This window comes from Penicillium brevicompactum (assembly GCF_028827555.1).
Source record: "Penicillium brevicompactum strain IBT 35665 chromosome Unknown utg000002l_segment0_segment0, whole genome shotgun sequence".
Taxonomy (NCBI): Eukaryota; Fungi; Ascomycota; class Eurotiomycetes; order Eurotiales; family Aspergillaceae; genus Penicillium; species Penicillium brevicompactum.
Genome location: NW_026623205.1, coordinates 1,694,078 through 1,721,679, shown reverse-complemented (window position 1 = coordinate 1,721,679; position 27,602 = coordinate 1,694,078). Strand labels below are relative to the sequence as shown.

The window sequence follows — 27,602 nt, the reverse complement described above, 5'->3', positions numbered from 1 at the left end:
TAGCGGGGTTTTACTGCGATAAATGTTGTTCACATTTTCGAATGGTCCTAATGGCATATTACTATTCAAAGTGGCCAAGGGCAACAAAACTGAGGAGGTAACGGCCCATATGGGCTCAGGTGCGACATCCCGTTAGCCACACGGCGAACATTTCATCTTCGTTACTACAACACCCGGTCTTATATAATTGAAGGGAGATTCACGCCAAGCTGGATATTTTCAAAGAACTTCTTTCGATGTGCCTTTAGCCGATCAGGGAGCGAGTGATTGTTAGATTGGGACAACATTGGCCAACACCTGAGGACAATGGCTGATATGGCACCACAACTCGCTCAGGTAAAATGACACAGCCGGCGTCTGTTCAGCCATTCCTTGCACGAGATCTCTCGAGCGTAGTGGTTGTTGAGATATTCCGTTCTTATATTATCGTTTTTACTATGGTAGGTCTCACAATCTCTTTGTTAAGATACAATAGTCCCGTGGCATCCCCACACCGCTCCTGGTGTTAGTCCGCCAGGGCCCATCGCAACATCTAAGCTAATCAGCTCCATTTTCCATCCCCCGCCATGGGTTCTTCGTATTTAGCCATCGAACAGCGTATCCAGGCCGCTTGCGGGCGCCTCTCCATAGTCGGCAAGGTCGTACGCAGTGCCCCAGGTGCTTAGTTGAATCACAGGAAGCAGCATTGATTAGCTGGACCGGTACTCTTGATCCCTTCCAGGTTCCACGATTTGCCCGTATGGTAGAAGTGAGTGCGAATGCGATGATTCAGAGTGATACCGAAGTGACCAAAAATATAATAGCACCTGTTAGTAAGACGTGGGTGTACGAATGCATTACGCGGCTACAAAGAGGGGCTTTACTGGGTAAAGCAAAAAGCAGCGGAGAAGGAGAGCATCGAGTATTAATGCGGAGAAATCTCATAATATGAATAATGCGTTTATTCGCGCGAATATGAATATGTTGTATATTCGCATTCCTTTATTCCTTTCGGAACCCTAGTTGTTAATTCGTAATCGGGCTATTATTCGTGTCGCTTACCTTCTGGAAATGTCGTCGCGATGTACACGCCCGGCACCGAAAATACCCCTGGGTAGGGGTGTTCCCGTTACGATATCGGCAGAATTTCTCCATATCGGGTATCGTATCGGCTACTACAAATAGCTTCAAAAAATTATCGGTTATCGTATCGGCTCACAAAATTGTCTACCGATAACTAACGGCCGATAATATCGGATTTCAGTCGATATTATAGGTAGTATGCAGATAACTTGTATAATTAATAGTACTACCTTGAAAGTTTTTCTTAAAATCCTGCTGCCTTACAAGTTCCAACCACACACCCCCCGCCCCCCCTACTACCAACTTCCAACTTCCCAAGCATCCTGATTACTATCTTCGTCATGGCATACAATGGTAATGAGGACCTGCAAATGACTACACGAAGGCAGGCACCAGTTGACTATGAATTGCTCAATGGTGGCCCCGATTCCCCCTGAAGGAGTTCTACCATCAGACCAAATCACTGAATCTGATATATCTCAAATTTTTTCACAGTCGCCATGGCAATTCAATTCTCCCTCTACCGATCAAGAATCTCTAGCCTTCTCAGAGATTTCACCTCATGAATCTGCCTATCAAACCTTTACCCGGAAGATCAAGAAACCTCGCCCAGCACCGACCACCGATTGGATTTGGGATTACTTCTCTACAACTGAGGTATCCCGTGAGTGGAAAGTCCTCCGTACAGGGAAACCAAGGACTGTCGACATGGATATCCAATGTACAGTTATCGATGAGAAAACTGGTCTACAATGTAGTTGGAAAACCTCGGAATCACAAAGGCAGTCATCAACCTCGAATATGCAGCGTCATCTTGAGAGAGAACACTCAGTTCTTCCACCTCAAAGTTCAACTTCAAAGCAAAAAGATATCCGCCAAGTCTTCAAAAAACAAGGGAATCTCTCAATCCAAGAGCATCTTGAACGGAACATACTTCGATGGGTTATTCAAGACAAGCAAGCTTTTCTAGTCATTGAATCTCAGGCTTTTCAGCAAATCTTTGAAGATATTCCAGGACTCACTCTACCATTCAAATCTCGATCAACTGTGAGTTGACGATTACAAGAGCAATTCAAAACCCAACGATCATTGTTGAAGGAGGACTTAGCTACTACATGCAAAACAATTGCATTATCTCTTGATATATGGACAAGTCAGAATCACTATCCTATCCTTGGTATCATTGGCCACTGGCTTACAGAGGATTTTCACTATCGTGAAGAAACTCTAGAGTTCTGTGAAATCTTTGGACCTCATACAGGGGAGAATATTGCTACTGTGGTTCACAAGGCCTTAGTGGAATTGGATCTCACGTCAAAGTTGACTACAATTACTGGGGATAATGCCTCAAATGTTCAAGAGATGGTTTCTGAGTTATGGTATCTTTTGGAACAGAATCAGAATTCTTTACAACCAATTCGATTTTCTGGACCTAATAGCTATATTCGCTGTCTGGCTCATATCTCGAACCTCATTGTGAAAGACATTCTTCGTTCCTTGAAAGCTGGAAGTGTTTCAGAGGCCAATTCGATCTGTGATAATCTACAATCCAGGAATCCCCAATCGGCCTCATCATCAAGCTCTCCATCTATCTCATCTCAATCAGCATTAGCTAAACTCCGGATTCTTGCTATTTGGATTTCTCGCAGTCCTCAACGGAGGCAAGACTGGAAGTCAATTTGTGATGAGATGAAGCTCGATGATAAATTCATTGGGTATGATGTAGAAACACGGTGGAATTCTACCTTTCGAATGCTTAATGATGGGATACAAGCTCGAGCTCAGATCAATCGATTCTGTGCTGTACAGGGTGAAATTCCTCCCTTTACCAATGCAGAATGGGAACGACTTGGTCAGATTCATAAAGCTCTCAAAACCTTTAATGACTTGACGCACTTGGTATCTATATCAAGGCCACAAATCAGTCTCACTGTCCCAATTTACTATAAGCTTCATGATCTTTTACGGGAGGATGCCTTGGTGGGATATGATGATGATATTGCCAATGCAATAAGGTCAGGCATGAAGAAGTACCAAAAGTACTATGACTTCATGGATAACTCTGAAGCTTATTATACGGCATTGATGCTTGATCCTCAGCTCAAAGGTGATCTCATACTTCATGAGATGGTACAGCAATTTTCGATAACAGTTTACCCCTTAGACACTCACACTTTGTTTGTCGGTCCGTACCCGGAACAAGCTCGAGCTTTATTAGGACAAGCGGTAAGATATTATCCACTTACAGATCATCTTTATTTACATGCTAACTGTAAATAGCCTAATGTTGTCTCGGGTACGAGCCGACAAGCAAAATGTGTGTGTCTCAGGGGTAAACTGATTTCGAAAATCGCTGTAGATCAAGAGGCTGCCCAATTGATTATACGGGAGACTCGTCGGATGCTCCATAAGAGATATCCACCACTTCCACAATCAATTCCGTCCTCGCTTTCACAGGCAAATCTAGACTCGAATCCACAGTCGATTCCAGACTTGACTCAGGAAGATTCTCTCAATCGCAAAACAATGCGGTTATGGATGCTGAAAAAGCTACAGCCTCAGGAATATCAATTTGTTTCTGATATTGATCAGTACTTTGATAGACCTCGGGTTACTGTTACAGGCGCAGAGGATCCAGACTGGCTCTGCAATTGGTGGCGTACCCACAAGGGTGAATACTCTCAAATGGCAGAGGCTGCAAGGGAATTTCTTGCGATCCCAGCTTCAGAGGTATCAGTTGAGAGATTATTTAGTGGAGGGAGAGATCTTTTGGGAGTTCGAAGGCATAGTTTAGGGGCAGATACTATGAGGATGTTGATGTTGATGAAAGACATTGTTTAGTTAACTAGTGAATTTATTGCTTAGTTTGGTTAGTTCGTTGAATGAATGAATTCATTGATTGATTAGCTACAGTTAGTTATTGTAGTAGGAGCAGAGTAGGATTAAGAACTTAAGATCGTTGAATTATCCAAAAGAGGCAATACATGCATGGATGATATATATATATATACATGTATGCATGCAGTAACCAGTTATAACTTATAAACAAGCCTAATTAGGCTAGCTTACAGGTCTACCGATATTATCGGCGCAGGTTTTTAGTAGCCGATAAAAAAACCGATAAATTATCGGCTACTACTAATATCTTCTAAAAGTTATCGGTTTTTTTATCGGCTACTAAAAACCTATACCGATAATTAACGGCCGATAATATCGGTACAGGTTTGTATCGGAATTATCGGTAAAATCCGATATCGGGAACAGCCCTACTTAGCGCTGTGGCTGAAACCATTTCTGTGCCAAGAGCGGTATGGATGCTGGTTCGCTTCTTATGCAATTTTACGCACTAATCGCGCAAAGAAGAACGAGGAAGCCCAATGCAACCGACCCGCTGTGATTGGACAGAGCTCCAATGTGGGGCTCATGCGAATTTCATCAAGCAATACTGAAAATGATCGCGAAAAGTATGACATAATTTTACGCACTAATCGCGCATTTAGCCACTGGGTTATCCAAACCTGACCTCTAATTTATGGCCCACGCGTTGGCAGAAAGTTCTAAATATTAAGTGACGAAAGGCACTGATTGAACGCGCCAAAAGTACGTGGCCACCAATGCATACCTGTCCTCTTATGAAAAGCGCGGGAGTGTATTCTAATCAGATAACCTACAGTAATACAGGTGGATTGACTTTGTCGGGTCTCTAGCGGCAATTCCTGTTAATTGGGCTAGCCAGTTATACGACATGATTTCACGCACTAATCGCGCATAGAACGCCAACGCGGGCCCGACGTTCGAATTGGCAAAAGTTTAAGATCGCATTGGATAGCAGGATAGCCGGATACTTGGCTTCAGAGTAGTGGACCTGACATTTAAGTTCCTTGGAACATTGATGTCTTGCGCGTAACGCAGTAAGCAGAGACAGCCCAGAAAACCCCACGGGTGGGTCACTTAAGGCACTCTGGCCTGTAGATTAGGTAGAGTTATTAGCTTTGGAAGTGCTTCACTATTCTTACGAACTAAAGCACTCTCTTTGTTGCGAATTTTTATTTTGAAAAGTTTACTCTACGTTTTACTGGGAGTGTTTGTCCGAATCTCCGAAGATGGAGTATCATGTCACACAGCGTCTTTCCATAAGCGTCCATAACGATCTTCCGAAGGGCGACATCGTCATCAAGAACACACTCGCAATCTGGTATTTGAAAGATAGATATCACCGTTCAAGACTGAAACTTGACTAACTTTTATTCGGGAAAAGTGGTCAACCGTATGAAAAGAGCGAGATGTCTAAGCTTTTGTCTCCCGAAGACGTGGACAAAATAATCATTCCACATGAAGAGAAAAAAACAATATTTTTCTGTGGCAGCGCAAGTTACGGAGTGGGAGTCGAAGGCAATTTGGATTTATACCACAATAACGTCGGTCGAATTGCCTCGCTGTATTGGAATGGGCCATGGACTCGGACTGATAATCAATTTGCTGTGGTGAATCTCAAATGTGAAGGCTACACATTGAAGATATCCCCTATTCCGGAGTCCGGCATTTTAGGAGATGTTTCAGTCACAGTGGCACAGACTGGTCGATGAAATTGTAACACTAGCGTTTCAGCCTCTGTGTTTTCCGGCACTCCCAAATAAAGGGAAGAAAGCCAAAGTACATTCTTTCTCAATGAGTCCTGGCTTTTTTTGGAGCAAGAGATTGGGCTTCTATTTATGCTCATTAGATTTTTTCAAATCTTTAGTATCTCCATTCCTCGGGAGGCCAATACTATTTTCTTCAGTGTGAACTGTAGGTTTTTAGCTTTATCGTAGACGGAACGACTCATTCAATGAATAATCTCAATATGTGTTCGGTCCCTTACTTTTGGTAGCCTCAATAAATAGGTCTCTTAAATTTCGCTTAGTTTGTTCAAAGGCCAGGTCGCGTTACAGCGCGAGCGCATATCACTACGCCGCATGACAGTGGCGACAGTTACGGGATTTGTGCGTACTTGGCTTCTCTCGAGCCTGCGGAAAAGTTAGAACCGAATTTACGCGCTTTGTGGGCTTGTTAAACTTCTGATGCTTCAGTCCGTGTTCCTTGGGCGTTTAAACCTCTACATTATTCGTCCTCATAGAAGCCGGCTGTGCTTTAGAGAACGGCGGTGTAATCATGTTGTCTCGCAAAAGTCATGCCCACCGATAACGAATTGAGGTTTTGATCAGATAACCATGAATCAGGTGTCCCTCCATAGCCTAGCTACCTAAATTAGTTATGGGTTAATCTTTTGGATTTTCATTACCCAAGGAGTTCAACAAGTGTGATCGAGGCCATATTTCACTAGTGAATAATAGCTCGTTGCTCATGTGGGGCCTGGAGATAGTGCGTGCCCCACGTCCCATGCCTCCCGGTCCCATTGTTTAATCGCCACTATTGGATGGTGCTTCATTACGTCATTGGAACTTCACCACATAGTCTCTATCAATTGGTTCTCCACCCACCTCCAAATCGACCTCTTGTCTTTTCCACTGCTTTATATATCCTCTGCTTTTACCTTCTAATTGTTAATCCTGTATTGTTAACTCCTCTGATCCCTCTATTCTCTTTTTGTGATTTTGCATATTCGAATTGCTGTCCCAGTGACAGCGGCGATGCTGATTCACGGAGAGAAGTGGGCGTGCAGGGCCTGTGTTCGAGGTCATCGTGCGAACAGCTGCAAGCACATTGGTATGTAATTGTCGGCTTCGGCTTCCCGTCCACTGTGTATGGTCTGTGGCTGACGCGAGGCAGATAATCCCCTGCTGCATATCAAAAAGAAAGGACGCCCAGTCTCACAATGCGCGCATTGCCGAGGCCTTCGAAATTCTCGATCAACTCATGTCAAATGTGAATGTGGTGATAGAGAAAAAGCGCACAGTGAGGCGGAATGCTATGCGATGGAGAAAGATGTTTCTAAATGTAAGCAAGAAATTGAGGAACTCCGGTCTGAATTGAATTCTAACCCAAGGAAACAGTAGATCACCACCAACGTTGCTGCTGCTCTCATGGCCAACCTTGCAAGTGCGCCTCAAAGAAAGACTATCATAACAATAACGTACGCCAGGGCTGTGCCACCATGACACAACCGACGATAACGGAGCTGCATAAGCCTCGGCTCACTCCAAGAAAGTCCGAGAGAAATTTGGCGATATCAAAGGCCGACCAGAAAACGCCCACACATATGCATAATGATGTGGCCCTCATTGGTGAAACAACCAACATCATTTCTCGGACTCACATCAGCCACTCCCCTTCATACGTAACTCGTCCCTCCTTGAACCATCTGCCGATGTCGGGGCAAAATTTGTCTGTCAACAAGGAGATTTCGTCGCATATCGAGGGTATCTCTAGCACTCAGACTACTCCCCATGTTAACTCCGAGAATGGCTCTATACATATGGCTTCAGTACAGGCTCTCGACCAGAGCAACAATCCAAATTCCTCACCAAATATGGATCCATTTTCCATATTGAGTGCTGCGAGTCTTTCGCAGACGGAAAATTTGCCCTTCCAAGGTCAATTAAATAAGCAGTTCTACAATCAGTCTGACATCCATCTTGCGGTCTCACAAGAAAATGATGCACCTGTGCACCCCGCGATTCGGAGTGCTCCGTGGATGGATTGGCCCACCTCCAATATGTCTTCTGCAAAATCCAACCCAAATTCCTATAGCCAGCCTTTATCGTATGCGAGCTTTGATGACCCCTATTTCGGGTTTTCTGGCTTTACTCCCTCGTCGGACGACATCCTGGAAGCAGATCAATTCTTGCCATTTCTCACCATTGATGGTGCATCCAATAATGACGCCTACGGATCAGCCAGCCATAACGTCGACTCTGAGTCAGATCTGAGTCATATCACTCCTTTTTCCGACGGTCATACGACGGCCAACGTGCTACCTCTAGCACCGAGCAATCTGAAGTCCATCGACATTGATGAAATTCTGAAAGTGGCAGAAACAGATGCTAGCACCTTACAAAGGCAGCTGTAGACTGCACAAGAAAGTTCAGGAATGGAACAAAAACGAGAAGAGTATCTTCCCTATTCAGGAGAGCGGTATTTTAGGAGACGTCTAGTTTATTGTAACGCGGTCGATGAACCGTGACACTGGCATTACTCGATCATTACAACCCTTTAAAACACTTACGGATGTTTTGAAATTATCTGTATGACTTTGGTTTGATGGACTGGTGGAAAAGGGGAAAAAAGATGACAGATGTTGTGCTTGGTGTTTCATTCATAAAATCGCCACTTACCTGAATATTTTACGGTGAGGATTCAGTCAAACAGCCGTTATCATTGAAACGCATTACATTAAAAATTGCTTTAACATCTGATAGCAAAAGGATAGTCACCGGTCAAAAACTCTCCTGGCCAGCCATGATTTCATGGCCCTGAAATAAGACTTCATCGGGAAATTATGTTTGGAGAAAGCACGGCATGTGGCTGCAGAATATACTAAACGTGGTCGTCTCAGATAGTAGAATTTGCAACGACAAAGTGGACAGCTAGCATCCTCGTTCTGAAGCCAGCAGTTAATACAAGGTAAATGGAAAATATGGCCACAGGGAAGTTGACGGTAGAAGGATTTTGGACCGAGAACCTCCCAGCAGAGGGAGCACGTATCAGGAAATGCACCCGGATCTAAATGATGGTTTGAGAGGGAAAACTTGCATAATCTTTCGTAAGCGACTTACCATTCGCACAGTCTCGCGACCCAAAATAACATGGCATCTGGGAAAATAAAAGTTCCGTGGCCGTCAGACCTCCCCTTTCATCGGGGCAAGGTAGATAGTAGTAAGCCATGATTTTATACTATGCCCACTCTGTCCTTGCTGCCAACCATTCCAAATAAATAGACTAAAATGTTTGGTCATGGTGTGAACGTCATCATGCTGTAATAATTGATTACTTCTTGATGTAATGGAAATGTGGGATGAAGAAATGCATTACGACGAGTATGTTGCTGATTATAAATCTTGGAAAGGTATTTAACTAGTTAGGGGGAAGGAGAGTTGATTGCAAATCAATGAGCTATTCCAGTCTATGCAAGAACCAACCTCACGCTAGGGCATTAATAACGCATCCCAAGACCTCTTAACAGAATCTTGATATCTTGTGACCCGAGGTTGGAACCACGCTTTCCCTCTGCGAAAACTCAAACGATGCGCTATTTGCGGCCGAGCTAAAATGCTTCGCCAATAGCACGATATCCACCCAAACTCAATACGTCACTGACGGTGCTCCCACCTCGGCCAGACCCAAGAAGTGGAAGAAGTTGTTGTGTCCGCGGAAATCAACTGCAAGGGATCCAGCTACGCAATACCAGTTACGGTAAGATCATCAGTTCTCAGGAATTGGTCTGTCGATTCAAATAAATAGACTTGAGCTAGCTTGCGTTTCTGCGGTAAGGTGTGATAAAACAAACCCTAGCTAATAAGGTCATGCCAAGCCATGTTTGCAACCATTGCACCTCAATGTGGATAGCGTGCAAATACCCACACTGTTCTAAAAAGATCCGCAAGAAACGCGCACCCATCACAGCCGGCGACTAGGCAAGGGTCATACCATGAAAAAGAAAAAAACCCCAGATCTTCTTGTACAGGACGTGAAATTTTATGTTGCAGGGTCTGACCAATGCCTATCTCAGAGTAAACATTATCTACACATTGAAGATGCTCATTCACCAAACGTTCAATACAATTTGGTTGGATGTATATTTTCCCTCATCTACAAACCATTCATTGAGCGGGAGTCCGCCGGTGCCTCATGCATTGCGACTCGCAAATTGGAGAATCAACCAGCTGGAGCCATGGAAACCCAAACGATCCGGGATCTGTCCATTGAGTTTGCCGAATTGGTTCCAGCCGACCGGTTTACAGCAGCTGAAATCCAGAGTTATCTCTTAGGTCTCAAGGATGAACCTGACGTAGCTGTTCAAAGGGCTGCTGAATGGGTCAAAGATAAACTGGGTGTCAGTTCGTGCAGTAGCACTTCGTAAGTGCGCACATTGATAGTATCCGCTTGCCTTGATGCCCGGGATAGTTTCGCGTATGGACTTTTCTATTTACAACCTATGCCCTTCTTTTGATTATGGTTACTGCGTCCTTCCTTGAGCAAGAGACACCGGTTTATTATTTTTCCGGTGTATATCTTGGTTTGCGTACGAATCAACATCAGGCTTCTTGTTGCTCTTATCATGGAGTCGGAAAACGACAACCCATTTTTCCGGTCTCCTATTGGTGACTCGTCCCAACACATTCTGGACATTGGAACCGGACAGGGGACCTGGGCTATCATAATTTATTTCTGAAACTCATTTACGACATTGATTCAGCGCCAGCTTCGCATGCCACCCCGACTCTGAAATAACAAGTTAATTTATACCTCTGAACAACAACAGTGAGTGACTATCGCGCCTTCCGCTACGATAGATCACTTTTCGTTTTTGCGGTCTCTTGTGCTTCAAAACATGAGCACCATTACTGATTTTCATGCTATTGTATGTAGGAGCAGCCCATCGCCATCCGTGAAACATCCTTGTGGGTAGTCCTTCTCGACGGATCGGAGATAAGACCAGGGGCAGCAAGCAGTACGACGCGAGCTCCATCGCGTCTTCGCCCTCACCGCCTTCACTCCATGAATGGCGGAGTCTCCGGCCGTCCGCGTTGCGAACCAGTCATCCATTACGACTATATGACTGCTTGTGCCTGGTGAGGTTGTCACGGACTGTGCCGCCCGAGAGAATGCGCGTTGCGCCCCAGCCCGATTTTTCTGGGGCAACGACCGGAGAGTGCGACGAACCAACATGCAACACGGCATGAATCATGTGGATTGTTTTGCCGAAGAGGATTGTAAGTGATCTGTTTGGTAACTTCATATGACCACGAAGTTTACTGATCGTCTCGTCTCAAGCGTACAAAGCGTGCCCTCTGCGAACTCTATGAAAGGCAAGTCATAACAACTCGTCCAAGTGGTGAGCCTTGCTGACTTGGATCCTAAATTAGGACGCCCCTTATATTTCCATCACTCGAGTCGAACGCGAAGCTAGCAAAAGTCATGTCTTCTCGAGCTCCCCTATACCGATGCGATCGCATGCTGTCTATCATTTCCACATAACTACTGGTGGCATCGATGATGAGTCAATGTAAATTTCAGACCGCCGACCTCGGCCCTTCTCTCGATCGACTCTGTGCATCAGTCATGTGCTGATGTGTCTACCCGATACAAAGCCCAAGCCACAATGTGCTTATACCACCGTGTCTCGGCATTCGAACACCGCGAAAGAATAGCCTCTTGTGGATCAAATTCCTGACGTCCAATGGGTGATTCTCATTATCCTCGATTCGCATCTCACGTCTTTCGATGCCTGGCAGCTCGACAGACACCGGGATGTGCTCATGTTTCAGTCTGGCTCATGGGGGACGAGTCCTACTTTCGCAGACGAGCAGGCTGTGAGTCTAAGTCTGCGTGCAGGAAAGACGATTCGGGGGCCCCATTATTTCGAGGCTACAAATTAACATTGGCCATATCAGGTACGAACCGATAAAGGAGACGGTAGGGTCCCGAGTCATAGCCCAGTCAACTATAGAGCCACGAGCAAAGAGCTGGCATCCTATAGTTTCACCTGATCTTACTCCGCGTTGCTGGCCGGTCGACGTATTCCAGCGGGTGGAATCAACAAATGGAAACGAGCGAGCGGGGGAGACCAACTGCACATACACGGTGCTGCATCGAAGGCACTGTCAGACATCCTGTGGTGTCTTTGGACAGATCTTGGTGTTCTTGATGCCTAAGCACGCTCTTTTCTATCCAAGCCTGAGCAACATGCAAAGGTGATTTACCCTCGAGGTCACTGCAGCTGCAAGTCAGTCCAGCCGAGCGCGTTTGTCATTTTCTCACTGAAATCGTGTTAGCTCTTGCCAGGAAATGGCCGAGTTCCCTGCGTCCTCTAGGTCGAATGTCCCTGAGCATGAATTATTTGTCAGACACTGCGCTTTGACGATAAACAGTGGGTGACGTTGTTTAAATTCAATCAATTAGTTGATGGAATTGAATAAATGGCAATTAAACCAGGGAACCCGGACACCGCCAGGTGGCCGCGTTCGACGACCCGGGTAGGATATCAATCATCACACCATGACGCGCTCAACTCGACCGGACTAGAAGTGGTCAGGGTGCTTCTTGAGGACGATGTGAAAAGTTTGAGTCCCTTATATGTATCGAATGTATAAAAAAACCCAATAAGATCTGAACCTTGCGACACGCTCCCCTACCCAACTTCCGGTACGGCAGCTATGAGGATTTAATGACGCAATACACTTAATTTGTAAGAATGACACAGCAACACGTACGATAGATTACACCAGTCGACACTAAAGAATCTACCTATTGACTTAATATGACGTCACCAAAATGTCAGGCCAATCGAAAAAAAAAGAGCTATATAGTCCTCAGTCCACCATGCGTACGTGAGAATTCGAGTCGTCATAAATTGAATATCACTTCAATCTTTCATGTCAGCTCGTTTCTCGGTTCGATATAAACCTCAACCGCGTCCCTTCCGATCGTTCTACAATTAAAATGTCCGAAGTCCTGCCGTCCGCTGTTCCTGATAAGCAGCAGGATGATCCCAAGAAAGTCTGGGGCGCTGCTGGCAAATCTTCTCAAGAACCTGGAATCCAAGGCCCCGGAGCTTCTGCTACCGCACCTGAGAAACCAAAGCCGCATGCGAGTAAAGTCTTAAACAAACTGGACCCACGGCAAGATTCGGATATTGTTGAGGCGGAACGCAGAGGCGAATTTGGCAATACAGACGCCAAGCCGGGTGTTTCGAAGTGAGAAGCCTCCGTGAATCTGAGCCTCAATTTGGCAAAGGCTTGCCGTGTCACCTGTTGTCGAAATATCCCACAGATGTAATTAATCTTCAACGTGAAGGTTGATGGAAGGAACCAGCCCCTCGCACTTTTCACAGTTATGTAAAGACCCATATAATATGCCTTTGGGTGCCAGGAACGCTTGAATCATTAGGAACTCCCGACTGCTTCATTCAACCTTTATCCGTTCCCCTTGCAATATTACACACTGACAAATTTAGCAAGCCGCACACAACAAACTATACGTATGTGTGCGTGGGTGACATCCCATAAAATCAATCTTCCAAAATCCCCCCTAGACTTTTCTTGCCGATGCTTTATTAGTGTTATGCTAGCCCTTGAAATCACTTGCATCATCTCCGATCACGTACTGAACGCGTAATATGAACAATTATGATTAGAACGTGAGTATCCACCCCACCCGTATTTCATGGCTTTAATTATTTATTCAACACGTATAAAGAACGGGACATATGAAAATCTGAACAATCCGTCCGGTGGTAGTGACCCCTCGTAAATTTTACTATAAATGGCCTTTGGGCTCTCAGACTTATCCATCGTTATTGTTTAATTGGCTGTCCGTCGTCAAAACTGGTGGGAACCGGCAGAAAGCCTCTTTGCAAAGACAAGGTTTGTCCAGCCCTTTCCAGTAGTGGTTGGAATAGTCCACGGTTATCTCACTGCCTAATGAAATAACCCGTGAAACGACAACAATGCCCCGATGCCTTGCCAGAAGAATTTCTGAAATTGGCTGTTCGGATGGCAGGAATGATTGATGGATCGCGTAAAGTTGCCTGTCATAGGACCAATGTTAGCTACATACCGCACCCTAGCAAGCGAAACTGACCCATCTCTCCTTGAAAATTTTGATACCCTGGATTTTTAGTATCACCCATCATAACATGCCGTTCTTTCACAATACTCGTCACGAAGCCGACGAATTCACCATCTGCCGTGCCTCGCTCGAATTTCTGGTAACATTGTTAGCGAACACGGTATGTGACGTGGGGTTGGAGGCGACAAACACAACGAGCCACAACACCATTTTTTTATCCTTTACTGACGTCGCAAATCTGAGCGGCAACGGATTCTTAGGGCACCCAAATAAAGCCGGGAAGCAATTACAGCGGTTCCAGTGCACAACGTTGAACTGTTGCTGTTGGCAGATCGGACAGGAATGCGGGTCAGCCTGTGGCATCCGCCGTGGATCGTCCATACCAAATACGATCTGGTCAATAACATATTCGTCGATGAACTGATAATTTAAGCGTCCGGGCTGATGATCGTACGTTGAGGTGAGCCGACGAGCCGACTGACCGCTTGTTGTGACCCATTCGTGGGGATGGCCGAGGTACTGAGTAGATGACTCTTGGCCGACGATAGCGAGCAGCTTCCGCAAGTCTGGATGGAGCGTATCCGCGGCAACCTCCAGACTATGGCGAAGTTGGTGAAGCTGTGGGATCAAAGTCCAATCAGGCTGTCAAAGACTTGACAAGCAAAACTGCCTATAATGCTCTTCGCTGACAATGAAATTTCACTGTCAGCTCGGCAAAAATGATAAATAACAACGTCAGATCTCTCCTCTCACGTGCGGAGTGTAATAGAGCAGCCACATATGACATAAGCACGCTCTTTCCCATGCCCATTTTCCAGAGCACCAAAGGACAGCAGAACGCTGACATATTCCCCGTTGTAGAAAGCCCCGTTCATGATGTAGCCATTCCGCTGTACCGGGAGCGCGCGGCAGGATAGAGCGCCTCCAATGGGCAACGTGCTCAATTCCGGATAAGTTATTCCTGATCTCGGACCTCAGTCTGTCGGCTTCGCTTGCTTGCTGACGGGCGCACCATTGAGATGCTTTTTTGTGTTCTTTCAGGGGTCTTCTTTGAGAATACTCATCGCAAGGGGTCGAAAAAGTGCGTCCTCTCGCCGGCCATGCTTCAGTGGCTCTCGAATTTCATGATCTGCTTTTGCAGAAGCGATAGAAATTTATAAATGGATTTGCTTTGTAGCTTCATCGAGCTGATCGGGGTACGGTTTGAACTCGGATTCGGATGGGATCAGCACAGAAGACAGTGCCTGCTCAATGGCATTCCGGCAAGATACTTCAACGATTTTGGTGCAAAGACGAATGATCACAGCGTAGAACTCAGATAGGGTGCGTTGGAGACCCAAACACCGACGGTGAAGTTGACCAAATCCTTGTTAAGTTGGACAAACTTTCCGACGGCCATAATGAGACTGGTGATCTTTCGAAAAAGGATGCATCATTCGCTGCTACTAGGATAGCGATTTTTGCTGTCCCCCATAAAAAGGCGGCAATTTCTGGATTGGAGTTGACGAATGTATCCACCACTCCGCTGAACTGTCGAGTAGACTCCAGAAAGGTGCATAGGCGTGGTGAGACACATCTCCTTGTGTTGCTACTCTGAGCATCCACTTGCGCAACAAACTCAATAATACTCGCAACTTCTGGTTGATTTGCGCTGTTGATCTGGTAATCTTGTTTTAGCTCATCTGGCAGGAGACGCCAAAAGTTTTATAACGCTTCTTGGAGACATGCATTTGGGCTATCGCACAGTTCGGCGATTCATTTCGTCTTCAATTTGTACGTGATGATAAGGCTGGTTGAGCAATGCTCCTGAAATCCATGGCAGGAACTGCTTAAAAGCCACTAGAACTGAAAGATCCAACGCAAGGGATAGATCATGTGGTAAACTAGGGACTATCTGCGCGGCGCCGTGGAAATGCCAGTTCTGGCCCATGAGTACGTATAGCCCTGCCAGGCATGGGTGTGACTGCCTGACAACTAGACTTGAGTCCATTATCAAATGTATTGATATATTCCTGAGGCATCTATATGGACCAGAGGCCCTGATTTCCGACATCCCAATTCTAGCAATTGTAACCGATGTGATACCCATTGTGCTATGCGTGAATTTTATTCCACTAAGTCAAAGAAATTAAAACCCAAACAAATTATCATCCTCCTTGTACCCAATTCCCAGAAGCGCCGGAAGCACTGCCTTCTGAATCATAGTTGGAGGACCACAAAGCAGCGCCACATTCCCTTTCTCAGGTCCAAAAGCATACTTTTGTAGAATCTCCCTCGACACATGGCCTTTTTCTCCACTCCAACTATCATCCGGGTGTGAAAGAACATGCGTAATATTGAATTGATCAGGGTTGTCCTTTGCAAATTTATCCAATTCGTCCTTCAACAATATGTCACCTTCAGTCTTGTTCGCGTCGATAACATTGATATTGGTCTTGTCCTCCCCCTCGCCTTGATCTTTGGCACGCAATATTCGAGAGATAAGCTGGTATCCGGGGGTGATACCGGACCCACCCAGGACAAGACTGACATTGAGGAAGTGGTATTCTTTCTCATCGATCATGAACCTGCCTTGGCCGATATATTTAATCTCGCCAATAGGTCCTTTAACCTCGATTTCCTCGCGATGACGCAGGCAGTCGAGGATATTGCTCATTGTTCCGCCTGGCTGGGATTGATCCGGCGCATATGTCTTCACGATGAGGTCGAATGTGCCGTCTTCCTCTCTTTCGAAGACAGGTCGTGTGGGAGTGTATGGCCGGACCACAAGACGATCGCTGAAATGAAAGCCCAGTTGAAGATGCTGGCAGGTGCCGAGGCCGAGCTTCTTGGTAGCCGGTGGTAGCGAGAATGTGTATCGACGAGTGTCCTCCGAAAGCTGCTTCTTTTCTTTGAAGCAGACAACATTCCACCGATGACGGTTGAAAACCGTTTCCGAGCTCCTCTTTGAGGAGTTGGCCCTCTCTATGGCCGCATCTTCAGCCTGCTTCTTGATATACCCCATCGTTTTATCGGTGACGACTCCGAGAACGCATTCTATGTCCAATCAGTCAGTAATTGTCTGAGAAAGATACGTGCGTGAAAATGTTATATAATACCGCTCAATTTTTGCTCCGCGTAGTCGTCATGGATGCTCTCAAATTCCGCTGTGGTGTCGGCATGGGCCCTACCCGCATGTGCCATGATTGGTGCCTTGCCGCCAGGATGCCATTCAAGCACGCTCGTCGCATCGTAAACTTTGCCATTGATGACAATCCAGCAATCACTTCCATTGTTGTGCTTTTCGATCTCCTCACGAGTGAACTGCTTTTGTGGTGATGCCGCTTCATGCTTGATGTTCTCGATGCGGTTCTCCGACGACGGGCTCATCCAACCTCCCGTTCCCGTGCCAGGCTCGCAGGGATGTCGGAAGTAAAGCGCAGAGGCGCCACTTTCATTATCATCCTGGATCTCTGGGCGAACAGTATACCAGGAATTGTTCATCATACTACATATGATCAGCTAATATTCTGAGGGCGTTCAAGCGTTGTGGACTTACCCCATAATATTCCATGAAGGTGTTTTCGGCTGTGTATTCTTAAAGACATTGAAGCTACGGACGACGATGCTCTCTGCTCGAACAAGATGCGACAGTCCGACGTCCACATACCAATGAAGCCAAGTCCAAAACTTCTTTCCATGACGTATCGGGTATTCAGGGAACTAATCACGACAGATTAGAGGCTCGGTAAGGTGCTAGCGCTGACAAACGGATGGACTCACCTTGCGGATACAGTACAACCAGGTTCCCCCTCCATCCAAACTGACTTCCACCCTCTGGACTTCATGACCGCCACCGTCGTATGCTATGCCAGCAACCCGGTAAGTCTCATTTTTATCCACATCTGACAAGCGAATCCTCTCGCCATGCTCAGGCTTCACAATGATCGAATTGAGATTCTGCTCGTTGCAAGCCGTACTCGGGTGATTGAACATAGTGTGAGAGAACTCCGAGTCCATCTCCCGTATGAAGCTAGGCAGAACCCGATTGTCCCAAATATGATAATGGCTATCATTTTCCTTCTGGGATACCCAGACTCTGTGGAGCCATTTGACACAACGACCACCAACGTAACCGGGGATCATCAACCGCACTGGATAACCGTGATCTGGTGGCAATGGAACGTTGTTCATTTCATAAGCCAAGATCACGTCGTTCTCGGTGTCCATGGCATATGCCAATGGAATTGAAGTCGCATACTTGCCTTCGCTGAGCTCATCTGCGCCTTCGAAATGGACCCAACGACGACCATTATCGAAGCCTTCAACGCCAGCGGCATGAAGCACGTCCCGTAGGAGAGGCCCTTTCCAGTAAGCGCAGCTAATGGCTCCAGCGCCCCAATTGAATCCTTTCGACCGCCGGATCATGTTCAGTTCTTTCCGCCGGTTGCCGTCGCAGGCCAAAGCCACTGCAATGTTGATAGTCTCAAACCCGTGTTTAACGTCATCCATCGATAAGACCAGTTTGCCGTTTTCGACATCAACCGTGTGGGTTTCCCACAGCAAATGGGGCACAGGGCCATGGTTGCGAACGTAATGCAGTAAATTTGGAGTGATGAGGCCTGCCCCGTAGAGGGCTGTCAGTTCAGGCTCGCTATTGAGCGGATGCTTGCCCGTTAGACGGATGAGGTGGGAAGATCGGGCGATCCAATTGTCGGGAGTAAATTGATCGGCCTCGTCAATGGACATGTTCTGCTCTTCCGCTAGATCGACTGGCGACATGACCTTGCCATCGTTTTCTTTCAGTGTCTTCATGTACTTGTTCTCGATTTGTAGCAGGCGCAACAAAGATAGCTCCTGTGGCGAGTACTTGCCCTGTTGATCGCCTTTCGCATCATTCTTTCCTCCTTGGCCGTCTTTATCAGGATTTTTCCGACCGATGGCATGTGCCTCGTTATGTGTCTCATTCTCTCCGCGACCCCGGCGCCACTCATGTTCGTTCTTTGGCTTCTGGTCGTCATCTTCCTCTGGCTTCTGTTTTCTCTTCTTATCTTCTCCCTCCTGCTGACGTCTCTTCACGTTGATAGGCCAGTCCTGCTTGTACTTGATGAAGTCTTCCGTGGTGCGAAGCATGTAGCGCCAGCCCCGGGGGTGATTCTGAGGGAACCTCAAGTGATAGTCCTGGAGGTGGAATATCAGTCAACGACAGGCCTAATGACACAGAAATAAAGACACTCCAGTACACACTTCTTCCTTGGTCATGAACTCGCGGACATTAGTCAGATCGTTGTCCTCCAGCTCCTTATGAAGCTCATCCGCTTCGTTCTTCGCCTGGGCTAAGAAGCCCTGGCCCTGCTCCGTATTCCAGTCATCTCCAATGTGTGTGAAGCCCGGATGCCGATCATTGCTGTCGCGAAATCCGATTCGATGGTTATGGGTCTTGACCCAATCTGGTTCATCTTGGATGTCGTCTTTCGAGGAGCCACCATGACTCCAGTTGTGACGCGTGTAGTGCGGTTTTTCTGCCATTGTGAAACCCTGAAAAACCGACTTGCTGCAGGTACTATCTAATCCTTGAGAGTGCACCACAGGCGTGTGCAGGGACAAGCAGGTATCTATATACGGGGGACTATTACGGATCAAACGAAAGATTACACTTCCTTGCGTCGGGCCGTGATGAAACCCACGGAGATGTACGACAAAGGCCGCCAGGAATGGTCAGATAACATACGTCATGATTCCCGCGTCAAACAAACCTTAATTATCCAATTCCCCACGGACTGAACTCACTCCCCACTATCTTTTACTTATCTTACTCTTCGGCATTAACTGACGTCGCTTTGAACGTCTACATAACCTGTTCTTGTGAACTCAAGCAGCGCCACTAAACTCAATATCCGGCGATGAGTCGGCAACTTGGTACTGGTAAGTGAGTGTGAAGTTCATTCTTGATCTGGAGGGGTATACCACAGTTGAGAAAGCCTGAACAATGGGTTACCGTAGACAAGCCATGATTTCGTCAACACAACGCCACTGGAATGGATGTTCAAGGGCGTTGCACTGGCAGACCGTGAAGAATGTTCACCACTTTTACGTGGGAATCCCACGGTGTTAGACAGAAAGGGGGGGCGCCCCGTGTCATAGATACTGTCAAACGGACATACGTGCAGGACTATTCAGGTGCTCCAACACACAGCGCGTTCGATCTCGCCGAGTAAATCACCGTCACCGCCTTTAGCGGTGGCCTTGGTTATGCAAGAGAACAAGTTTCTGCTTCCACCGAGGTTTATCGTAGCATCGTCTTTCCACTATGTTCCTCCTACACTAGGTAGCTCTCCAATCTACCTACCATGCAATGTCTAATATAGTTGGACCATGCGAGGGGGACTCTGTTGTTGTTCGAATTCGACTTTTTTCTTATCAATTTGGAACTTCTTGTCGAGGCAAGTGAAAATTATTAAGCAACGACCCGCTAATCAGTGCATGTCAATGAGTTCTATCAGGGTGAAGTGGCAGGAAAAAATATCTCCGCTACGTCGCCGGACGTTGACTTCACCGCGCGGCCATTCAATCCATCAACGTTCCCCTTCAACACTGGCCCTCAACACTGGCTTTCAACACTCACCACATTGACATTTCCCGTCAAGAATCCCCGTCAACACTGCCCACCAACATCACTCATACCCCTCCAGATTCCCGTCCACCACATTTCCGCGACCACCTCCCGTCCATCTATCTTTGTTCTCTATCTACATCACTCTACAACCAAGCACCGGATCACAGTCGTAGAACAATGAGGATATATTTAATTCAAATAGCCGAATTCTATAGGAGCACGCGATACAAATGCTCAAATTCAGGACACTATCCATGAGTTGACGACATGGATCAGATTGAATTTTTCCAGCTCTTTATCAAGTTTCTTGGCTTCTTTATTGGCCTGAGCTAAGTACTCCCGCTGCTGCTCGGCATTACAGTAATTCCCAATATGTGTATACCCCGGATGCCGATCATCGCGATAGCGATATCCGATGCGGTGGTTATGAGTCTTGACCCAATTTGGCTCATTCTGCATGTTGTCCGTCCATGGAGGAGCCAACATAACTCAGGCTTGCACGTCGGTGTTGCGGATAGCGGAACCAGAAGCAACGTAGTTGCAGCAATTAATTTCGAGATTCTTGAGAACGCAAAACAGATGCGGTAGCGGTTTCAAACAAGCATACAGGTACTCAGTGTAATTATGGATGAATTGAAGAATCACCTCTTTCTTGCTTCTGACCGCAAAGAAATCCCGCGGAGATATGTGACACAACGCACCGGTATGTTGAGGACTAGGTATACGTCATGGGTCCCGGATGCAGCCCATGGGCAAGGTATCTACGGTGATTTGAGCTTTGTTTTCTTTCACGGGAGCTGGGTGTTTCTTTCTTTTTGGGGGGATTTCTTTTTGTAGGAAACGCCGACTGATAACTTTGCTTAGGTCTTCTTGAATGTCTAAAACCCTGTTCACGTGAACCCACGCAGCACTACCGAATAACCACCTAGTGCGGAATCGGCATTCTCATACCGAGATGGATATGTCACTTGATTGCAGAATAATGGGCAACCAGTAACGGACGCCTGAGGAGGGACAAGAAGAGTTCTGCAATGACTATATTATAAGAAGAGGTAGACAATCCAACTCTGCCTAGAGTGCATTCTCTCGTTTAGACAATCGCCAGACGTGGGGGCCACTTCTTCATCCCACCTCGCAGTATACTACGCTCCTAACCATTTCATAGTCGAGATAAGGGAGGATATTCGAGCACCAGTCAGGGGATATCATTGGTCTTGAGTCTAGTCCAAAGTTTGTATTAGTTGCAGGATACAGCAGGCAGTTATCCAAGATAAGATTTATACTGACTATGAAGATGATACAGTGGGTCGGGTTGTCGGCTGATTGGGGTCGCGGCCTTCATGTTCCATATTGGTAGTGTTTGCAGAGCCCGTGTTGGTGGCAGAGTAATCGGTGTTTGAAGGGTTAGTAAAATAGTCGGAGGTAGAAGGGTTGGTAAAAGCTTTCGAGATATGCTTTTTGTCTTCCGAAGAGATAATATTAGAGGGACAAAGGCGGCTAGTCGCGGCATTCTTAATTTTTTCAAAACTGCTCATCATGACGAATATGCAATATATTGTGGGATGGATAATAATTGACCGAAGCATATCGGCCTGATTAAATTTATACGGCGTGTGTTAGTTATTCGCCACACAAATTATTCGCAACTTAGGCACCAACGCGTCATAATGGCGTCATCGCATTGTGGGATGGCCATGCTGCTTGGAGGCACTGTTGGTTTTCCAGTATAGTTTTGAGGGGATAGCGTCGGTAATTCGCTCGGTTTCATTGGAGATTATCGTAAAGAAAGTCTCTTGGTACGTTCGAAACGGGATTCTTGTCAAAGGCGGAGGTGAAGCATGCCAAGAAGCCAGTCAACTAGCGTGCGTGGTCTTCAACAAAAATGGTACCTTGCAACAGAGTAGTGAGCCCGTGTTCACAGACCATGAGGTCATGCCTGGTGCTGACGGACGCTTGGTTCGGACAATGATCAAAAGTTTGCATGATCCAACCGCGAGGGCTGTTGTTTCATTGTGCGAATTGAAAGAGACAACGTCGGTCTAAGTGGAAACCATGGATGATATCGCCGGCAAGTGTATGAAAGCCACTTTCTCCCATACGAAGCAGACTGGAAATCGAGTACGAGGCTCTCTTAGCTGTTTATAATCTCCATATCCCAACTTCCACTGCGGAAATACTTGAATCTGGAAAATTCACCAACCAAAGGGTAATGCGGGAAGAGCGAGGATACCGCCAACACACTACTAGGAAACCCAATTACAGCTATCCACCGAAACAGGATAGTGAGAAGGTAGACGAAATTTTTTTGGTTTTCAGACAATGTCAGCTACCCCAGGAGTTGATTTAATCTATGTAATATCAGACGGTGACATTGATTCTCTGTTGACTTTCTTGAACCATACTTTAATGGTTATGAAAACCGTTTTCGCCTGATCATCTTGAACCTCGGAGACAGGTCTCTTTGCAAAATTATCCACGACTCAAGTTGTCTCAAGTAATAAAATTTGCGACGACAAAGTGGACAGCTCACCTCGTGGCGAAGCCAGTGGTCATACATGGTAGGTGGAAGGTATGGCCACATGGAAGTTGACTGTAGAAGGAACCAAGTCCAGTGTCTTCAAACAGAGAATGCACATATCAGGAAAGGTCCCAGGCTTAGCATCTAGTATTTTTCAGAGCAAGCCGTCGAAGAATTTCCAGATAATTCACCAGTTGCGCAGTCCGGGGATCCTAAATAACACGGCATTGGAGCAAATGAAAACTCCAGTGGCGCTTCCAAGCATTGTTTGACGTAGGAATGAAGAGAATTGTCTGAAATATCAAGATAGATTCGGTCGGCATGATCAATTTGCTTCGTAACGGGCAAGCACCAGCATCATTGTCTGGAAATAGCCATTTCTTACCGCAAGGTCCGTTGGCGAGTTTCCCTGCCTATCCAGTATGTTCAAATACGCTCCGCAGTTAACAAGAACCTTCGCTACTGCGGAATGCCCCAAGTATGAAGCGATGTGCAGAGCCGTCCACCCAGTATCGTCTTGAACATCAAGAGGAGCACCATGGTCAAGAAGAAGCTTCGTCGACTTTTCACAACCCAGCCGGGCAGCTACATGTAAAGCAGTTCCCTCCTCTGAATCTGCCAAATTGTGATCTGCGCCTCGATCAAGGAGCAGCTTTGCCATAAGAAAATGATTCCCTAGGGCTTCGAGTGCATAACGTAGAGGCGTCGCACGAACATCGAAAGTATCTATTATCTCGTATCCGTGTGCATTGATGTGAGCTCCATGATCAAGCAGCAGCTTTGCCACGTCAAGTCGACCGTTGCGTGCAGCAACGTGAAATGGCGTTTCCCCAAGATCGGATAGATCATTCACGTCAGCTCCATGGTCGAGCAGAAGCTTTGCAATATTGTGATCAGTGACTAGGTGTAAAGGACCACCATAATCATCCATTGTATGCGGAAGGTGAGCACGTGTGTGTCTCGCATTCCATTCAAGCAATAAGCTCGCTCCTATTTCGTTGCAATGTTTGATACACCACAGCAAAGCTGAGCTCGAAGAATAATCAACATTATACTTGTATAGAAGAGGGAGGAAGATTTGGTAAAATCTAGTATGAGTCCTCATGAGAGCAAAAATGTCGCTCTCCGTCTCCGACTGCTTGCCAATCAACAAGAGTACTTCGCTCGGCAATTTTTGGAGGTTCATCTATATGGAGTGGGCAGAGACAATTTCATGCGCAATGGTCAAGGCAAAGCCCGCGAACGTCTGTCGCACAAAGAAAATCACGACCGCATGGTAACATACAAATAAGGTACAAGCAAGCCGTGTCTGACTCAACGGACTTGGGGAAAACGCACCGACCTCGTTAGCCCACTTGACATTCCTCATTTCAGATTGTAACCGAAGTACCACCCGGCTTTTCTATGTACCTAAAATGTGGAAAACAAGTTCAACACAAAGTAAATCCAAAGTAACTAGATACCTTTTGCTAACTGTGTCAAAAAGATGGAAACTCCTCGCAGTAACGTTACTACTGAGCATTTCCGTACATTACATTAAACAACCGTACTATTTGAAATAAGTATCTCAACATCATTATACTTCATGTATCCAACCCCACACCAGTTTGTTAACGATAGTCCCACAAATATCTCCTCAAGCTGTAAGTTACGATTGGAAAGTTTCAACCGCGTGAGCTCAGGGCCCGGAGCTAAGCCACCCAAACTCCACATCTCCGCGGGATCATGCTAACCGCGGAGAAGCGCGCAAGAAAGGAAATCTTCGTACCCCAAGTTATGGTCAAAGCGAACACATGTATACAAAACAAAGATTTCTTAAAAGACAGGGCCGACATTAACAATGATATTAAAAGGACTAGTTACAGCTCCATTTTGGTGAGATGTTTTCCTCGGATAAAGCGCAACCTCCATCGTTTTTTTTCGTCTCCTCTTTTGTGGTCGCAAAACCATAACAGAAAGTTGTGATGCTCATCATTGTGTTACGTGCGTGTACGTCACCCGCTAAGCTTCCGCCATCCGTCATGAATTCCAATAGCTTACAATCTCACTTTCCAACCCCTTTCGTTTCAGGGCCATAGCGTGCGCGGCGGGCGTCTTCATAACCCTGCTGATTAATGGGAGGAGTTTTATTGCCTCACGTGATGCCCGCACAGAGCCCACCGGCCTACGGAGGGGTTTCTTCCCTCATGCAACTGCCTCACGGGAGTCAATTGCTCGCCTCTGCTGGTAGCTCGTCATCTCCCACGCAGTCAAAACTCGTTTTGTCCCTCCCACCTTCCCTCTGTACATAGAAACCATTGCAAATATACAGACACATTGCCTCCCTACACGCGATGGAGCACGCGTCGTAGTGCCACCTTGGCCTTATCTGCGATCCGGCAATAGGACTCCCAACAAGGATGTTTCACAGTGGCAATGGGCTGCTCCTATGTACAATGGCATGAAAATCAGTAATGGTATTCGTGTTTTGGAGCACAAAAGTTTGCACAACCAAATGGAAATAGCGCAGCGGAAGGCGCGATAAATCACTCACATTACCAGGAAGAATGGACGTCTCAACCTTTTATGCATCGAAGCTCACAATCGGATTTCCAAACCTGTTATTGGCCCGCTCCTCTGGTTTATACTCTTCACCTAGGGTAGGTTGCATAGTTTGAAGCGACGGGGCTGGGAATAGTATTAAGCCATGGCTTTGTGTAGAGCACTAACAGGGATGCTGTATCCTTCGGGCCCTGGTGCGATGTCAATGGTTCACTGTCATTCATTAGCTTGTAAATCGGCGAGATGATCCATGACTCACATTTCCTGGTGGCCAAGACTAGGGACGAAGAGACGGCAAAGAGCTGTGGCCCTTGCTCGTGCATTGTGGTCGGATGACCTCGGTTCTATTGGAATCGCATCATCTTCAAGATCAGTAGAATTCCAGACAGTCAGGCTGAGATTCACATACCTGCAACCAGGATATTCGCGCTTTCTCTTGGAAATGCACACAGGGGCTGTACAGTAGATCAGTTCAGTCGGCTGCTATAGCGGAGACATCTTTGCATAGACACTTTGACCATCTAACCCAAAACTCGTATCTTTGATCGGCTGGCGTGAATGGCAGTGCATCTGGTGGGAGATACTCTCACAGGCACTGTCTACCTTGCTGGTCCACGAAGTATTCTATGGATGCCAGTACAGTGGAATTCAGTACTGGGTCAAAGGTGGAGAACTTATCAAGTGACTCAGACACAAGCCTGCTCGACTTTGCGGTCAGGTGAATAAATTGTAGAGCGGATTGCCGGGGGCACACGACGTATTTATAGACTTCTCCGCTCGTTTTTTCGCGCAAGTGCGCTGCTTGGTAGAAAGCGTTGGGGATGCCTCCCGTAATTGAGGGCTGTTAAAACCCACGTCTTCTTTCTACCGCAACTATTTGCAGCGACATTTTTAATGCTTTAGATGCTCAGCGAGAGAGACAATCAAAGGGGGTATTGGGAAAAGGAATGTTGAGTCGGTCAAGAAACGTTGGCTCACTGCCGAATCCTTCACGGCTCATAAAATTGAGGCACTGGGTGCTATTCCATCCGCAATGGCATGCTCATATTTCTTGTTCTGATACCTCAACTGTGAGTGACTCAACGCTGAATCACCGAAAAGCGCCTACAATTTCATCCCGAGAAGTATGGGATTTTTTTTAACCTCGCTTTAGTGTGGTGTTGGTTGTGTAGAGCTATGGGTCTATCCGTCTAGACTGCAGAAAGCGAGGTCGTGCTCGACTCGTCAACCCGTTGAAGCTTGGCCACACTCAATTTCCGAACTTGCGACCATGAAGATTCACCTTTTTTTTTTTTTTTTTTTTTTTTTGAACTTCCTTTTTTGATGACTACAAGTTCTACAATGTTCCATTTGTCGGAATTCTGAGGCGTTCAACGAAATGGAAAGAGGTGGCTGATCGAAATATATATATCCTCAACAAGCGTTGATCTCTGGCCCTCAACACCGTGAGGCTTGACTACTTTCCCCGACCGACTCGTTGGTCACTATCCCTATTGTTGAATATACTGTCAGCAGCCGGCTGAAAAGTAAAGCAACTACAGTCAGAATTTGACTGCTTCGAAGGACCGTTGTGGTGATTGTAAAACCCAGCCCGTAAACACATACATCTGCGCAGCCTATAAGAGGCACTGAAGATCGATGGAAATTGTATCAACCAGACCATTGACTTTCTCCTGCGGACAAAATGGATACCCTGAACAGCGCGCCACACCAGGAAAAAGAAGGAGATCAGCCGCCCAGGGAATTGCCCATCCTTGGTGAGGAAGACAAATCACAGGAAAGTTCTGACTATGTCCCATTGGTAAGTGAAACGATTCGGCTTCAAACGCTTTTGCTGATCATTACAGCCCTCGCCTTTGCAACAGGAAGCTGAAACAAGACATATTCTGGCGACCGAGCCACTTCAACCGATCTTGAAGGTGCTAGCAGACCTCGAGCGCGACGATCCCAAGTTCGCCTTTCCAGCAGCTCGACTTGTTGGACTCTATCGACGCCTATGGGAGTCGTGCGTGTCCAAGCACATCGATGGCCAGAAGCTAGAGCAGGACAACCTTGTTTTGAAGGAAGCTGGTGCGAACCTGAGAAAAGAGAGGGACAGTCTTCAGGTTCGCCATGACAAACAGCTATCCCGGCTGCGCTTTTTTGAGCAGGCATTGG

General features: G+C 46.5%; 7 protein-coding genes across 7 annotated transcripts; 3 read left to right on the top strand and 4 right to left on the bottom strand.

Annotated features, from left to right (window-relative positions):
* Nucleotides 1–1,476: 1,476 nt before the first annotated feature.
* On the top strand, nt 1,477–3,903 carry N7506_003323 (uncharacterized protein; the record flags this gene model as incomplete). The annotated part of the gene is made up of 3 exons (XM_056952618.1): nt 1,477–2,109; nt 2,131–3,042; nt 3,520–3,903. The coding sequence occupies 3 exons, from the start codon at nt 1,477–1,479 to the stop codon at nt 3,901–3,903; spliced, it is 1,929 nt and encodes a 642-aa protein (XP_056814310.1).
* A 3,253-nt stretch (nt 3,904–7,156) lies between these two features.
* On the top strand, nt 7,157–8,071 carry N7506_003322 (Copper fist DNA binding domain protein; the record flags this gene model as incomplete). The annotated part of the gene is made up of 1 exon (XM_056952617.1): nt 7,157–8,071. The coding sequence occupies one exon, from the start codon at nt 7,157–7,159 to the stop codon at nt 8,069–8,071; it is 915 nt and encodes a 304-aa protein (XP_056814309.1).
* Nucleotides 8,072–12,663: 4,592 nt separating this feature from the next.
* Nucleotides 12,664–12,921, top strand: N7506_003321 (uncharacterized protein; the record flags this gene model as incomplete). Its single annotated transcript, XM_056952616.1, has 1 exon — nt 12,664–12,921. The coding sequence occupies one exon, from the start codon at nt 12,664–12,666 to the stop codon at nt 12,919–12,921; it is 258 nt and encodes an 85-aa protein (XP_056814308.1).
* Nucleotides 12,922–13,881: 960 nt separating this feature from the next.
* On the bottom strand, nt 13,882–14,666 carry N7506_003320 (uncharacterized protein; the record flags this gene model as incomplete). The annotated part of the gene is made up of 2 exons (XM_056952615.1): nt 13,882–14,389; nt 14,545–14,666. The coding sequence occupies 2 exons, from the start codon at nt 14,664–14,666 to the stop codon at nt 13,882–13,884; spliced, it is 630 nt and encodes a 209-aa protein (XP_056814307.1).
* A 1,253-nt stretch (nt 14,667–15,919) lies between these two features.
* On the bottom strand, nt 15,920–19,299 carry N7506_003319 (putative nitrate reductase; the record flags this gene model as incomplete). The annotated part of the gene is made up of 5 exons (XM_056952614.1): nt 15,920–16,827; nt 16,890–17,278; nt 17,330–17,493; nt 17,554–18,951; nt 19,018–19,299. 5 exons carry the CDS (start codon nt 19,297–19,299, stop codon nt 15,920–15,922), a joined length of 3,141 nt encoding a protein of 1,046 aa, XP_056814306.1.
* A 1,576-nt stretch (nt 19,300–20,875) lies between these two features.
* On the bottom strand, nt 20,876–21,116 carry N7506_003318 (uncharacterized protein; the record flags this gene model as incomplete). The annotated part of the gene is given in 2 exon segments (XM_056952613.1): nt 20,876–21,101; nt 21,112–21,116. The coding sequence occupies 2 exon segments, from the start codon at nt 21,114–21,116 to the stop codon at nt 20,876–20,878; spliced, it is 231 nt and encodes a 76-aa protein (XP_056814305.1).
* Nucleotides 21,117–23,229: 2,113 nt separating this feature from the next.
* N7506_003317 (ankyrin repeat domain-containing protein) lies at nt 23,230–23,835 on the bottom strand (the record flags this gene model as incomplete). The annotated part of the gene is made up of 1 exon (XM_056952612.1): nt 23,230–23,835. The coding sequence occupies one exon, from the start codon at nt 23,833–23,835 to the stop codon at nt 23,230–23,232; it is 606 nt and encodes a 201-aa protein (XP_056814304.1).
* Nucleotides 23,836–27,602: the final 3,767 nt, after the last annotated feature.